The 15,219-nt window shown below is 37.8% G+C and overlaps 1 protein-coding gene across 1 annotated transcript; it reads left to right on the top strand.

Annotated features, from left to right (window-relative positions):
• Positions 1–3,147: 3,147 nt before the first annotated feature.
• prrg4 (proline rich Gla (G-carboxyglutamic acid) 4 (transmembrane)) lies at positions 3,148–14,349 on the top strand. The gene is made up of 6 exons (XM_047362758.1): positions 3,148–3,675; positions 3,770–3,933; positions 4,022–4,049; positions 7,701–7,842; positions 12,496–12,690; positions 12,785–14,349. The coding sequence occupies exons 1-6, from the start codon at positions 3,570–3,572 to the stop codon at positions 12,819–12,821; spliced, it is 672 nt and encodes a 223-aa protein (XP_047218714.1). The 5' UTR covers positions 3,148–3,569; the 3' UTR covers positions 12,822–14,349.
• Positions 14,350–15,219: the final 870 nt, after the last annotated feature.

Raw genomic sequence — 15,219 nt, 5'->3', positions numbered from 1 at the left:
TTAAACGTATAACTTAAACTATGTAGACCTGTGTTCAACCTCTTGAAATTCTGTACAGATCTGCAATTTCAGCCTCTTAGTACATGCACTGAAATCTTTTTATTTAGATCAATAAGGTCATAGGAGTCCTATTTACTGCTGCAATCTGTGATGTAATTTTTCTATCAAAGCAGATGCCTAACCTCACATCACACTTCTTTCCAGAGCAGAGCAGCATCTCCAGCTCTTATCAGGGGTGTAAATCACAAAACACATTCTCAGGAGCACGGCAACCTACAAGGAGGGGTAGAGAGCAGATTGAAACTAATTAGACTTAAAAATCAACTTTAGATTGGGTTACTGTCAGCTTTGATTCGTATCACATCTGTCATTTTTTCCTACTTGTGTTTTAGGTGGGTAATCTGTTGTCTCAGAAGTGAAAGCTATGTGCTTTAGTTGACTTATCCAGTGGGAGCAGCATTAGCCTGTCTTATCGCAGCCAGATAAAGACATTTCTGCTTAATTGGCCCCTGTTTGCTCAGAGCTGAGGTCATCTGCTACGAGAAGTGAGTTCTGTGCTCACATACTAATAAAGCCAAAGTTTTCTTCTTCAAAACTAAACTTCTAACTTTAATAGGCACAAAGATTGCTCTTCCATCAACCAATTTTTAGTCTTTTGGCTGTCAACATTAATTACTGAGAAGTAAGACTCCATCGGTCATTCAAAACTTATTATAGCCCATCTTGTAATAGTGTAAAACATCCCACATTATATGCATCAACCATCTTCTGGGCAAATCTTAGAAAAGCAGATAACTGCAGAGCTGCAGCTCCCACTGCACTTAAATTAGCACCAACCAGAAGGCTGCTAGATAATGTTTCATGCTCTCACTTCTGTATGTAAACAAAAACCAAGAGGGCCAAGTCTCTCCATGGTAACACACCAAATTAAACAACGAGACTACTACTCCAGATGTATTTTTTATCCAACATAGGGGAGGGGTTAATTCCTTCCCTTTATCCCTGCTAACTGTATCTCTAGTTGATTTACAGTTTTCTGTGTAGGCAGCTTTGCCATAGTTGCTCTTAATTGTACATTTTCCCAAACACAGCTCTGGAAATACAGAGAGAGAAGTAGATGAGGTGCTTTTATGAGACCTGAAGGGTCCCAAATGTTAGCACTGTGTTACAGCATATAAAAGGCATAAACCGTTTGGGTGGTTGGGAAAAGTTAATGCATTTGTCCTTTAAAAGGTTCACACAACATGATGGCTCCTTTAGATGTAAATGATTTGCACTGTTTAAAGATGAGCCAGAGATGTATGTATGCAAAGATGACTCCTGAGGATGTGATGTGGAAAACATAGACCAAGCTTAAAACGAGGGGAAAATATGTGGTAGCAATGGAACCCTGGTTCAAGCAGATACATCCTTGCAATGTCTTAAAATAAAATCCTCTTTTATTTGAGAAATTTAATATTACACTGAAAATTTTTTAAAAAGCTAACTTTTCATTTGAGAACACTTATTCAATGTGGAGGAAACAATCTCATGTAAAGAAATAATTGTTTTAAAAAAAGAAATCTCCAGTGGTACAGTTGCTGGGATCACTGACAATCTCTTTAAAATAAATAGATTTTAAGGATTTTTCTTTACTTTTTTATTAATAATACTTTCTATGAACTTCAAATTAGTGACCCACAACTTTTATGTTTTCCTGAGCTTTAAATATAACACCATATTTGTTGTCGGCACCAAACTGGATGAGGACCATATTTACTCTTGGCACCACACACAGTAAGGAAAATCACAACAAGTCTCCATAACAAAGAATGAGATGCTATCTACATCCCAAGTGGTTGTTTGGAGTTGGGCCAAGAAAAACCCTATTGTGACCTATCTTCAAAAAAAGACCTGGTGCAACAACTTCACCTCCAACACCGACAAGACAAAGGAGATGATAGTGGACATGAGGAAGGGGATTTCTCGTGAGCCACTGTTCATCCAGGAGATCAAGATGGAGAGGGTAAGCAATTTCAAGTATCTAGGTGTCAACATCAGCAAGAACCTCACCTTATCACTCAACACCACCCATTTTTGTATTTTGTGTATTTTTTCTATGTTTGTGTATTGCTGGTTCTTGTGTATTCCCATTTAAATTTAAAGTGTACAGAAAAAGGACGAATTTCATTACATGGGGAAACATGTTTCTTGACTGTGTATATAACAAACATAAAAGGAAATAAACAGGTTTTGTGGAACTGGGACGTTAACTGGAACTGTTTGGTTGGATGGGAACAAAATCAAGCTTTACAGGAACAAACACCATATGTGGGTCTGGTTTAAAAAAAGGATGAATATATGGAACAGTACACTATACCGACTGTTAAGGATGGTGGAGGATCTTTGATGCTGTAGGCCCATTTCTCTTCCAAAGGAGCTGCAAACCTTTCTGAACAAGTTTAAGCAAATGAAAGGTTTGATGTTTTTAAAATGTTGGCTTATGCAACTGCAATCATAGATGGTTTTCATCTCTACCAGGGATGTCAATGACCCTAGTGATACTGAACCACAGCAGTCCAAAACTTCCTTGAGATCTCCATGTTGGTGATATCAGGTCACTGTAAACACCAGGGCTCATGATTCACACTGAATTACTGCTAGAAAACCACACAGTGATCCTTCATGAGATCAGGCTGAACAGGTTTTAGAACGTTTAATTAGTTAAATAGAAAACTGGTCGAGGATTTGTTTTTTTATGTCTTCGTTTTGCATGACAGTGCAGTTTACAGTCCTGAAACTGTATTATTCTGTGTACTGCACCATCAAACTCTCACACACACACACACACATATATATATATATATATATATATATATATATATATATATATATTGATTCAGGTTTTTAGGTTGCCAGAAAATTATTGGATTCAGGCTGATAAATAAGATTAAAACACCATCGTGTGATTAAGGGCCTAAGAATGATTTGTCACAGGGTGTAGTGGCAGCTTAGGGTATATCACAAGGTTCTGAGTCAGAGGTCACATTTTAACCCTATGTTTTCATTAGAATTTAAGCACGAAATGTATTCCCACTTCGGTGTGTTGCTGCTGCCATCTAGCGTTCACCTTGTTGAAATGCAATCAAGGTAAAGGTGATCGACTGATCAAGCCTTGCAGAAGGTTCGTCTAGTTTAGGAGGAGCCACAACACCGTATCCTGCTGGGATGAAACTAAAGTTATTTCTTACGTCTCTGGCGCTGGTTTCATCTTTAAACTACGGTTTTTTTCCTACAGGTGACGAGTCGGAATAAATATCGTTACAGGAAAGAGTCACAATAGAGATTTGTGAGTAAATTCGGACGTTTTCCTTTCGCTTCTATCAGCGTCAGGAACGCCACCCGCCGCTCCCTCGGATAGCTTTCATTTCGTTGTTGAACTCTGGACAATATTATGCGCCGCATTTCTTTATAGTAATCTAGAATGAAGGAACTCGAGGGTGACTATTATTTTCCCTAATAGGGTTCTAGAGTAGGGGTTGGAGTTAGAAAGAACACCTGGTTTACGGACAGGTATTGCGCAGGTGTACATGATGTTATTCGGTCTGTTCGTACTCCTTCAGCTGCTGAACGCAGGACAGCTGACCTCTGTGAAGAGGTTAATCTCCCAACACGAAGCACCAGAAGACCAAGAAGGTAAAATATGTTTTAGGCTACTAACTGTTTTAGACAGAAGTTGCTTGGTACCTCCAAATATGTCCCTTCTGAACCTGTTTGTACCCAATGAAAGTGTTTGTAGGTGAGGCAGACGCGAATTTGTTCCTGGGTCGCCACCTGCTGCTCAATCGCTTCGACTTTGAAATGTTTGTTCAAGGCAACCTGGAGAGGGAGTGTATTGAAGAGATCTGCAATTATGAGGAAGCAAGGGAAGTCTTTGAAAACATCCCGCAAACAGTTAAGTGTTGTGCCTCATGGTTATTTGTTTATCAAAGTGTCTCCTGTCTTTGTTAGTGTTTCTGATGGCTTGTGTCTTTCTTTATAGGACGCCTTTTGGAAGGAATACACGAAAAGTAAGAAAGAAACATACAATTAATTAAAATAATAAATTATTGTGGATATTAAGCCGTTACTGTCTGAATGTAGATGCAATTAAGTAAAAATAACTACTTTGGCTTTCAAACAGATTGTAAATTAGGTAGAGATTGCTAACTTGAATATAGGACATACAACATTAAATATGCATATCGGCTAAAACTTCGACCACTAAAAGGCAGCAAAATGCTTCCATTTTGTTCCTTGGTATGCGGGTTGAGGCAGATTTGTAAAAATTAGTCTACAAGTGGTTCTAGCCAACTCACAATGCAAATAAAGACATTTAATGTAAAGCAGTGTACAGTTACCCTCAAAACTATTCATACTCCTAGAAGCTTTAGATTTTAAATGATTTCCTTTCAACCAAGAAGTTTGTGTCTGAAACAGAACAAGGCAGGAATTTCTCAAAACAAAATAAAACCATGTAAAATTTTGTGTTTTTATTTATAGTACGTAAACAATAAGTTGGAAATCATGTATGCCCTTCTTGATATTCAGAGAAAAAATACATTTTATTGGCATTACAACAATCAAACCATTCTTATAACAGCTGACTAGTTTTTTCTGTCCACTGGTATTTTGACCATTTATATTTGGTGATGAGCTTCAAGGCTTAGAGGTTGGAAAGCCTCTTTGCCATAGCCCTAATCTTTAGGTCCCACCACAGATTCTCTTATCAGATTCTAATTGGGACTGATTAGGTGACTCTAAAACGTCATTTTACTTAAAGTAAGAATAAAAATATTGGTCTAAATAAAAGATTACCGGAAATCCAAATCTGCCAGGGGTACAAATAAGTTTGGTCTAACCTGTTTATTTGTATAGCACCATTTACAGTGGGTTGCTACACATCTGCCGCCATAAGGTGCCTGTTTTAGTAAAGTCCTGCTGTTGTCATAAGCCTTGCACATTTTCTTATCTCAATTTCCCATCACATTTTCTTATCTGAAAGCAAGGAGTTTCTGAAGCACCGAAGTGATCTTGTTCCCAAATGGTATCAATTCACAGAAGGGTATAAAATAATTTTCATAGCATTGGACCAGCACCGCACCGTAAAGACAGGCATCATCAAGTGAAAACTGAGGGAAAACCTAGTTATGGAGGCTGCCAAGATGCTTACATAATATAAACATAAAATGAGCTGCAGGAATTTCTGGCTAGTGCTGGCTGATAGGTATATGTGTCAACAATCCATGTTCTTAATGTCTGGACTAGCGTAGTAGGATGGAAGTCTTTTCTTTCGTACAGAAACATCAAAGGCCAGCTAAATTTTGTGAAAAAGAGATTTGAAGTCTCCAAAAGCCAAAATCATGGGAGAAAATGCATTATTGTCAGATAAAAATCAAGGTCAAACCTTTTGGCCTTAATTACAAAAAAGTTTGCTTGGCTGCACATCACCAAAATAACAGAACAATAGTAAAGCATGGTAGAGGCAGTGTAATGGTTTGGGGCTATTTTCTTCAGTTGGACCTGGAGCCGTAGTCAAGATGGAGAGAATTATGAACAGTTCCAGTTACCGGTCAATGTTGCAACAAAACATTCAGGCTTCTGCTGGAAAGCTGAAGATAAAGAACGTCATCCTCCAGCACGATAAAGACCAGAACCACATTCAAATCAACAAAATAATGTCATGCTGACTGACTCCGAACCGTAAATAAACATTGTTGTTATAAAATTGAAAGGCGCTTCAGCAAAGTATGAGTTTAAGGTTGTGCACAGTTATGCAGGCTACATTATATACCTGAAATATTTCAGGTTGTGCTTAAATTGAACTGCACACATTATAGATCAGTTTATTGATGGAAACCTTTCTGAAATGATTTATCGTTGTCTAATTGTGTTTATCATGAAAACCTCAAACTTGACAGATGGCCTCACATAAATCTGGGTCTTCAGAAGGACAAAAATCCCAATCACTCATTGAAATGCTGTAGTTTGAGACCTTAAGAGAAATGCAAAAACAAATGCACACAAATATGCTCATACCTGTTTATCCTGTTGTCCTCCATCATACAGTCTGCAGAAAGGTCAATACATTCTTGATATGTTTGTCCAAGAAGTTCTTTCTTCTTACTCATCGGTCTTGTTTTTGTGTCTTAAATTTATATTTTTTCCTTCAAAACTTTACAAACAGCATCCCATTAAGGAAAGAAATCCAAAACTACAACATCACATGTACGTAAATATTTGCAGCCTTTGCTCAGTACTTTAATGCACCTTTGGCTGCCATAACAGCCTTACGTCTTTTGGAATTTGATGCTAGTAGCTTGTCACACCCATCTCTGGGCAGTTTGACCTACACCTCTTTGCAGAACCTCTCATGCTCCATCAGATTGGACATGGACATTTACAAAGTTGGAGCAGGTTTTCTTTCAGGATGTCTCTGTGCATTCCTGTATTCATATTTCCCTCTGTTCCTGCTTATTACAATGGAGTGGCTTCTGTCTGGCAGTTCTACCATGCAGGCCTCATTGATTGGATTGCAGCAGAGATTGCTGTCCTTCTGGAAGGTTCTCCACTCTCCTAAGAGCAATGCTAAGGCCCTTCTCTTGGAAGAATGAAATTGGGTTGCAAAACATCTTCCTTTTACAGATAATTTAGGCCATTGTGCTCATAGGAAACTTCTTCAAAACAGAAGGTTTTCTGTACCTTTCTGCATATTGGTGCCTTGACACAATCCTGTCTTGGCAAACCCGTCTTTGAATTCATGCTTGGTTGTGCTCTGACATGCACTTTCAACTGTGGGACAGGTTGACTCCAATTAAGCTGTTTAAAACATCTCAACTTCTTTTCATGTTGCCGTTATGTAGTGTTGTGTGTAGACTTTTACGAGAAAAGATAAGTTAATTCATTTTGTAGGAACATAAAATGTAGAAAAAGTGCAGCGCTGTGACTACTTTCTGGATGCACTGAGGTTTAAAAAAAAGTTCCAGAAAAATACCCTATGTGCAATTATGATGAAACATTGCCATGGGCAACAAATTCCCAAAAAAACAAAATTGTTTTATTCTGTTTATTTGGTCAGTTTTTTCCCCCAACGGGCGTCATAATGTATATCATAAAGGGTTAACAGAATGGTTGTTTTTTCATTGCCTTTTGTTTTTTGGAATCTTCCTTGGTTTTATTTTACAAGCTGTTTTTTTTTCTATGCCTCCTCTCAAACTTAAAACACAACTACCAGGGAACTGCAAACCTGTTTACCTTACTTCGTTTTAAATTACCTATATATATATTTTTTTAAACAAAACAAAAAAAGTACAATTCCTGTTTTGACTGACAACATTTGTGTTGGCAACCTTGTTTCCTGTTGGTCTGCCAATCTGCCAGCAGCTCTTAAACCTGCAGACCGTTTTGCATGTTTTGATGTGTGAGTTATTTGTTTTAACAAACCTTATGGTTGAGCAGTCCTATAATTATTTCCATTACTTGATTTGGGAAAAATGCTAATAACTATATCAGTTGCATATAGAGACAAGTTAGATGAGTTTTCTCCTGTTCAGCATTTGAGCATTGTATTAGCCTCTTTTTTTACGTTTAAAAACCAGAATAACTAATAAGAAACATCTGCTGATGTTTCTGTTGACAATGATCAGCTAACCTTACTTAATGGGGTTTGTGGCAATCTACAGGCAAGGACAACACATCAAAGGTGGATGTGACGGCAATTCTGGTGGGACTCATTTGTTCTGGAGTGGTGGTTGTTGTCCTTGGCATCTTGATCTGGTATTTGTGTCAAGCCAAATGCAAAGGTGACCTAAACCGTCATGCAAGGTGAGTCAGAGGAACCAACTTCTCCATGCACACTTGGGGTAAGATCAAGTAGTTAATTTTGAAAAGAAACTCCTTAATTTGTCAGAAAATGTCAACTTAATGAAATAACAAATTTAAGTTCAAGTTTGGAAGATTGAACTATATAATGCCTGAAGAATCAGACTACACTCCAACTTCCTAAAAAACTCTAAAGGAAAACAAACAGTTCCACATTATGTCCAACTTGAGCTTAGATGAATCTTTTCAAAGACTAGGTAATATGTCTTGCAGATTAGGATACACCATAAATGTCACAGCAAATTTTAAATTAATGAACTGCTTCTGTTAATCCAAGATTTCGTTTAAGGAGCAAATATACATCATTACTTTGTTCTTGACTAATTACACATTGAACAAGTATTTCCAGTCCTATGCAAAGAATTTGCTCTAGGCTTTAGAAGAATTTACCAATGATTTTTATGCACAGGTTTGCATTTCACATTTGTATAATTTGTTCTAGATTATTTTTTTTTTATGAGGCACATGTACCTCAGTAAATAAACAAAACGGAAATAAAAAAAAACTGGCTTTATTTTAAACAGGTGTTTTAACAGTTTTCTTTTTTGAACATCATGATCAATTTCTCTTGATATTTGGTTAATATTTGGACACAATTGGGTTATCCAAATAACACTGATCTCAAACATATCAGGAACAAACTGAAATGGAAAAAGCAGGCTGACATTAAGTTTCAAAACCGATTTTCCCAAATCCTTAATCTAAAGGATCTTCTAATTTAATCACAACACACTGACATATTCACGTAGTTCACAACATCAAAGTACCTGCTCCGGATGTCTCACTGCTCCTGTACGAGGAACAGAAAAGCTTCAAGCAGTCACGTTTTTTTTTTAAATCTGAAAGCGGTGACTTTTGGCTTGCAAAGAGAAGGGTTGGACTGCACACATTATAGATCAGTTTATTGATGGAATCAGGATGGTCACTGGCAGTTCTGTCTGCATCTGTGCTTCTAACAACTGCAGTGAGGAGGCATGAATGCCTTTCGTATGTTCTGTGTTGTGACCATGAATCTGAATATGTTATTTAATATTTAATATTAATACTTTAATATTTTATCAAATAATATTTGGGTCTGTTAAGGGTTGTCCCGTAAATACCAGCCCAGTAAGGCAGTGGTAATAGGACACAATCGAAATGGGATGAGCCAAACTCTGACATTATTGAACAGCAAAACTCTGCACACACATGGAATTAATTCACACAATTTCTTAAAATACAAGAATTTATTAACAAAAATAAGTCAACTCAAAGTCAAACATATTTCAATCAACAAACTCTTTGCTAAAACAATCCAACTAAACTACCAAGCAGAATTAAATAATAAGGAAGACTAATGGGCTATGTACAATATAAACAAGTTGATAAAAGATGGTTGAAAAACAATGACCAAAAGAGTGATGCAACATTACCATGCAATGTTTATGTTTGAGAACCAAGGATTATCTTAAAGAACCTGGAAGTGAAGTCAAGTTAGTCTTGGAACCAACTTAGGCAACAATCAGCAAATGTTTAGACCACCCTTCACAATGCAAGATCAGATAAAATATTATTTTATTAAAATAATGTTTTAAAGAATGATCTGCTAAATAAAACCAACCTTCTGGATGACTAATTCTCAACGGGGTCTCATTAGCTACCTTTGTTTATTAAAGAAATATTATTAAGGAAATAGTAAAATATTTTGGGAAATATTTTGGAAAAGAACCAAATATTTCTGGAGAAATGGGCTTACGTATGCAGGCACGTTTTCTTAGCTGTTAGCAGTTAAAGCTAACAAAGAAGCTGATAGCTTAGCACCAGAATCAAACACACACCTTTAAAATACCGTTAATAACAGGGTTAAAATGCATAAGCGCGTTATGATCAATCCTGTGTTTAAATCACCCTTTAAATAAAGTTTTTCTTAACTTTCAAAACACAAAAACGCAGAGCACAAAACTGAGCACGTGTGCTGCAGATAGCCTGCTAGCACTAAGATACAGAGTTTCACAAACAAAACCAAACTTCATAAAATGAAAAACATTCAGATCATTTCATCCTAAATCACTTCTATCACTCTGCCCAAACCTAACCTCATGAACCTTGCTGAGGAGAAGTGTCCAGGCGACGACGAAGTTTGAAGAAACGTCCACAGTCAACAAACGGATAGCTACAGCTAACCTCCTTAGCTGCAGAGAGTGGCGGCTGTTCTGTCGGCCGGCCAAAACTGCACGTTACCACGTTGATACGGTTGATACGGGAAATTGCTCCACTCAGCGTCGTAGAGACGAGGTCCCTGCAGGGAATTCTCTGGAACACAGTTTGCTTTCTGTAGATCTCAGAGAGAAAGTCGAGCAACGCTTGTGCCTTGATCACCCCGTTCATGAATGAATCTACCGGATACACATTCAGTAATTCATTCGTACTTAACTCAGCGCATATGATCGATGATCGTATGACACCCGTGGATCCAGTTGAAGAGTTATGTCTTTTTGCCAGCAAAGAGACATTAGCGCGCTGTGCCTCTCCTGTCCTGGTCGTCACCGTCGTGGAAGAGATCGATCCATTGGAAAGGTGGGGGTTTTATACGGGCAGTGGCATCATGGGAAGTTTGCTGTTACCCATTTTTGGTTCAGAGGTTAGTGTTAGGACAGGAGTGAGGCAGGTTTGGGCAGAAGCTAACATTAATGTAAAAAAATAAACAAAAGAAAAATCCTGTAATAATTTTCACACCATAATAATACTGCTTTTAAAACCTTAATAATTTCTCAAGTTCAAAACCATAAGAAAGAAAAAGATTAAAACAGAATATAGGGTGTTGGAAATTATTTACCATCTTCATACCTTGTTTGATAGATTTTACAGGGTTGATTCTGGACTGCAACAGCTTGCCATGTCTTTTAGGAACGCCGTTACCTCAGTTATAACCTCAGATCATCTCAAACTCCTTCTTTGTGATGACATCTTTGGAGTGGCTCCACTCTTTACCACCAACCTTTCAGTGCGATGTTGCACTTTGAAAAGGTGTTTGTCTTTTAACTGGTGGCTTGGGTTTTGGCTGACGCCAGTTACCACCCCCCTGGTTCTGCTGCATCAATCAGGAACCGACTTTGCGTTTCTTATTAAGCCTGTTTTCAGTTTGAATGTTTAACACCCTAACTTTGCCTTTTCCTGCTCTGTCTGAACGGACACGTGTTTCCCACACAACCTGTGCATATCTACGAATCTCCTCCATAAAGAGATTCTCCATTATGCAATGCATGGTCACTTCATACTGCACACTAACGTGGAGGTTGTGAAGAAACAAAGACTTAAAAGTGTTGTTTTCTTCACGACCTGGAGCATAACATCCCTGAAAATAAGCAGTCTTCAAACGGTGGAAATATTCTCTGGGAGGTTCATCGTGTTTTTGCAAAACTGTCAATGCATTAATAGTGGCAGCAGCTACATCTCTGTAAGTACCTGTAGTACTCCTCTCTAAGAGCCTGGCAGAGAGCTGGATAGCGGTCACTAATTTCTGGAGGAAGAGTTTTTATGAACACATGAACACTCTTAGCTGTTGTTTTCCAAATAAGCCTCAGCTTCTCACGATCAGAAGGAAAACGCAAGTCAAGAAGACAATGTTCAACCTCAAGCAGGTAAGCATCAATATTTGACTCATGGCTACCTGGATCAAAAACTTCTATGTCTTTAGCAAGGGATTCAAGCTGTTTGAAACGGACACCATGCTCCCAAGGTGGACCACGTCCATCTGAGAATTCACGTTGGTTAGGTTCATGAAATGGTGGAAGATCCTGACCTAACCTCTGGGGAAGGAAACAAGTTTTCTCATGATTTAAATGAGAGCTTTCTAATGAATGGACTTGTGCAAGTGGAGCTGGATCAGGTTGGATTGAGTCACCTGAGAACCATGTGCATCTCCTGGCCCCTAAGGGTCGACACAGAGTCAGAAGGGAGAGGGGTGCTCCTTCCACCCAATTGGACCACTTGTGCACGCTGAGTCCGTCACTTGGTCATCTTGGTGGTTGTTCACTGCAATGGGATTTGGCAGGAAACCACTGGAGACCATCTGACTTCCAACATTTCTGTTAAGGTCTGTGGAAGTAAGTTGAACACTTTGACTAAATTTAGGAAGGGGAGACTCTGACCTAGGTACTGGATGCCTGCTGTCTGAGTCTGCCTCCTGCTGTGGCTGCTGCAGCTGCTGTGTGTGAAAATGCAAATCAGGTACCTGAGAGGTGGGGGTCTGCCCCCCTTTTTGGGATGAAGCTTTCTTGAGCTCATCTGACTTCAGGTCCTTTAACTGTGCTTCAACTTTCTTGGTCCTCTCCTCAGCTTTTGAGAGCTCAAGCTTTGCAGCATTCTCTCTTTCAAGGGCCATCTGGTGGGCAGTCTGTAACTGAAAATATATTTTAGCTTCCAGTTGTGATTTCTGCTGATACAACAAGGTAAGCCAACCAACATCTGTAATGCAATTTCTTTTTGTGAAAGTTTCAGAAAAGTCTGTACCACATGCTGTGGTCCCAACATCTGTTATGACTAAATTTGACGCTCCCATTTGTTCTCTGATGCATCAAGTATGACATAATGTAAGCATTTCCCCTATCCTCACAGTTTCACCCATGGACGTCCCAGGAGGAGCAATGCCTCCCTAATAATGCGAAGACTGGATGAGGTCTCCAGGCAACCTGTGCTCTCTCCAACATCTCTGCCCACTTTGGATGTAGGAGCTCCTCCTGGCCTACCCTCATACGAGCAGGCAATCTCCTCAAGTGGACAGCACGACGCTCCACCTCCTCCCTATCCTGGGTAATTTGCATGTGGATTGATACTTCTTATAACTTTCTGAACCATTTTCACAAAATTGGTCTCAATGCATAACTTTCTTTTTGTTTGGTTTCAGTTCAAGATCTGGGAGTGATCGACGGAATAATCTTTAAAATTCAACATAAGTTAATGAATGAAAATGTAAAACTTTAAGTGATGTCTACATCATGAGATTTCAGATGGTGACTTTATACCTCTAATTATCGCCTTTATGTAGCTATTTGTCCTAAATGGACAATATGGATGTTCAAAAATGTACAAAAGCATGATTTTGATTATTTGTCTTTATTTTCCTGTTTATAGTCAATTCTGCCATTTTCAAGCTGAAAATGACAAAAAAAAAAACAATATATCGTTCCGGTCAGGCAAAAAGCTTGTATCTCCAATTTTATTCTTTTTTGTCAACAGTACCATGTGACTTTGACCAAACACTATGAGATTATACTCATTTCATTTCCTGAACAGTTCAGTCTTTGGAGATAACAGGTTTTTGCCCGACAGCAACGATATAAATGTTTTCTGCAATGATCCTTCTGGCTTCCAGGTTGGTCGGTTTGCTTAACATCATCTTTAGTGTCTTCCACAGATTTCTTTTTGTGGGATCTGGAACCTGCCAGAGACATGGCCAATTTTTTTTTTTAAACTTCAAAACTTTGGGATGGTTACCAAAGAGACAGTGTAAGCTTAGAAAGAAAATTGGACTTGGCTTTTTTCATATAAAATACCAAAATTAAAACAACGTTTCAGTTTATTACATTTCCAGTAGACCAAAGTGGACCAAACTACATGCTTCTTTCATTCTGTTAAGGTTTTATTTAAGATATAATCTTAGTTCTTGGTTTCCCCTTCTTGCCACAACACATTTATGCATATGTAATTAATATTGTGTGGTTATGCCATTAATTTCCCCACATTCCTATGTCGATAAGCTTTATAATACAGTTGTTCCAGTTTGCTGCTCTTTATGCAAATGATGATGTGGAGTGTTTGCTTTAAATCGCTGGAATGCTAATTGTTCCCCAGAAGTGCTGATTCTTATGGATCACATACCAAGGAATGCAGTGTGTTTTTGTGAAGGAGGCGAACATGAGTTGTTGTAGAAGTTCCTCAAAGTGAAAGCCTGAAACTGCCTTAATTTCCTTGGGGGTAAAAACTGCCATTAAAGAAATGCTTTAAGTGTATTTTATACACTAGTCTTCCAGCTTTGCCTCTAATTCACTGTTAATTTTCAACTTATTTCTTCATTTTGCTTTTATAAAAATTTTATTTTTTTCTTCCGGCTTTCAATGTGAGGAATGTACACCAACAATGCACTCGTATGTGAAGTCCCTGTTTTCCTGTCATAGTTTATGCTTAGATGAAATATTAAATTTATTCTTAATTTATATGATAATAAATTATCTAAATGTATGCTTCAGATTTTTGACATTTTAACTTATGTTCAGTCTTTTAAGATTATTTCAAAACATTTCTGCAATTGACAAGTACAACTAAAACCTGTTTAACAAAAGAAATTAACCAAAAGTTGTAGCTTCAGTACCTAAAAGTTTTAAATGTACAACTGTCATTAAGGGTATTAAAAGCAGATGTACCTTAAACATATTTTTTTCTGTATTTTTAAATAAAATTCTATTTTAATTATTTCTGTTTCATTTTGTGCCACATTTTAGGGTTTTGTCAGTCATAAAAAATTGCACAATTTCCTAATTTGACTTATTCTAAATGTAATAAAATTCCCTTAACAGCACTTGCAAAATAAACTACATTAATCAACATGACCTTTGATTAATGTAGCTTTAGAGGTGGTTTCATTTGGATTTTATTACATCTGAACCAAGACATTTTCCCCTAAGATTCACCCCTACAAACTACAGTTGCTATTACTTAGATGCTGTGTTCTGTGTTTCTGTTCTGATGTACAGGTGCATCTCAAAGTATCATTTAAAAGTGAACTTATTTTAGTAATTCAATTCAAAGAGTGAAACTGGTGGTGCTATGCTTTTTTTTTTTTTGTCATTTATTATTATTGCTCTCATTAAATCTAAATTAAATAGCACAAAAAAAAAGGATTCTTAATACAGAAATGTCCTGTTATTGCCCTACTACGGTAAGGACTTAGGACTCAACATTACTCAAGACTGTCACTGACTCCCTCCTCAAATAACGAAATGGTATTTTTATAGAAGCTGGCAGTTCATAGTACTGGGTAGAATATTTCAAAGTAAGTATATTAATGGAAAGTTGAGTGGAAGGAAAAGCTGTGCTAGAAACTACAGCTAGAGTTGATTCTTCAATCGCAACCACATAGATCAATGTAGGATGTAATTGTCACATTCCTTCTCTTGGGCCACTCTTGCAGTAGAGACGTCAGAAGAATATATCATCTGGGCTAAGGGGGACAAAATGACTGGACATTTGCTCAGTCATCCAAAATCCTGTTTGGTCCAGTCTCTGGCCTTACCTAAACCTTGAAGAGAATCATCGGGGTATTGCCAAAATTAAATTATCCAA

The sequence above is a fragment of the Girardinichthys multiradiatus genome, chromosome 4, assembly GCF_021462225.1.
Source record: "Girardinichthys multiradiatus isolate DD_20200921_A chromosome 4, DD_fGirMul_XY1, whole genome shotgun sequence".
NCBI lineage: Eukaryota > Metazoa > Chordata > Actinopteri > Cyprinodontiformes > Goodeidae > Girardinichthys > Girardinichthys multiradiatus.
This window is presented reverse-complemented; position numbering and strand designations above follow the sequence as displayed.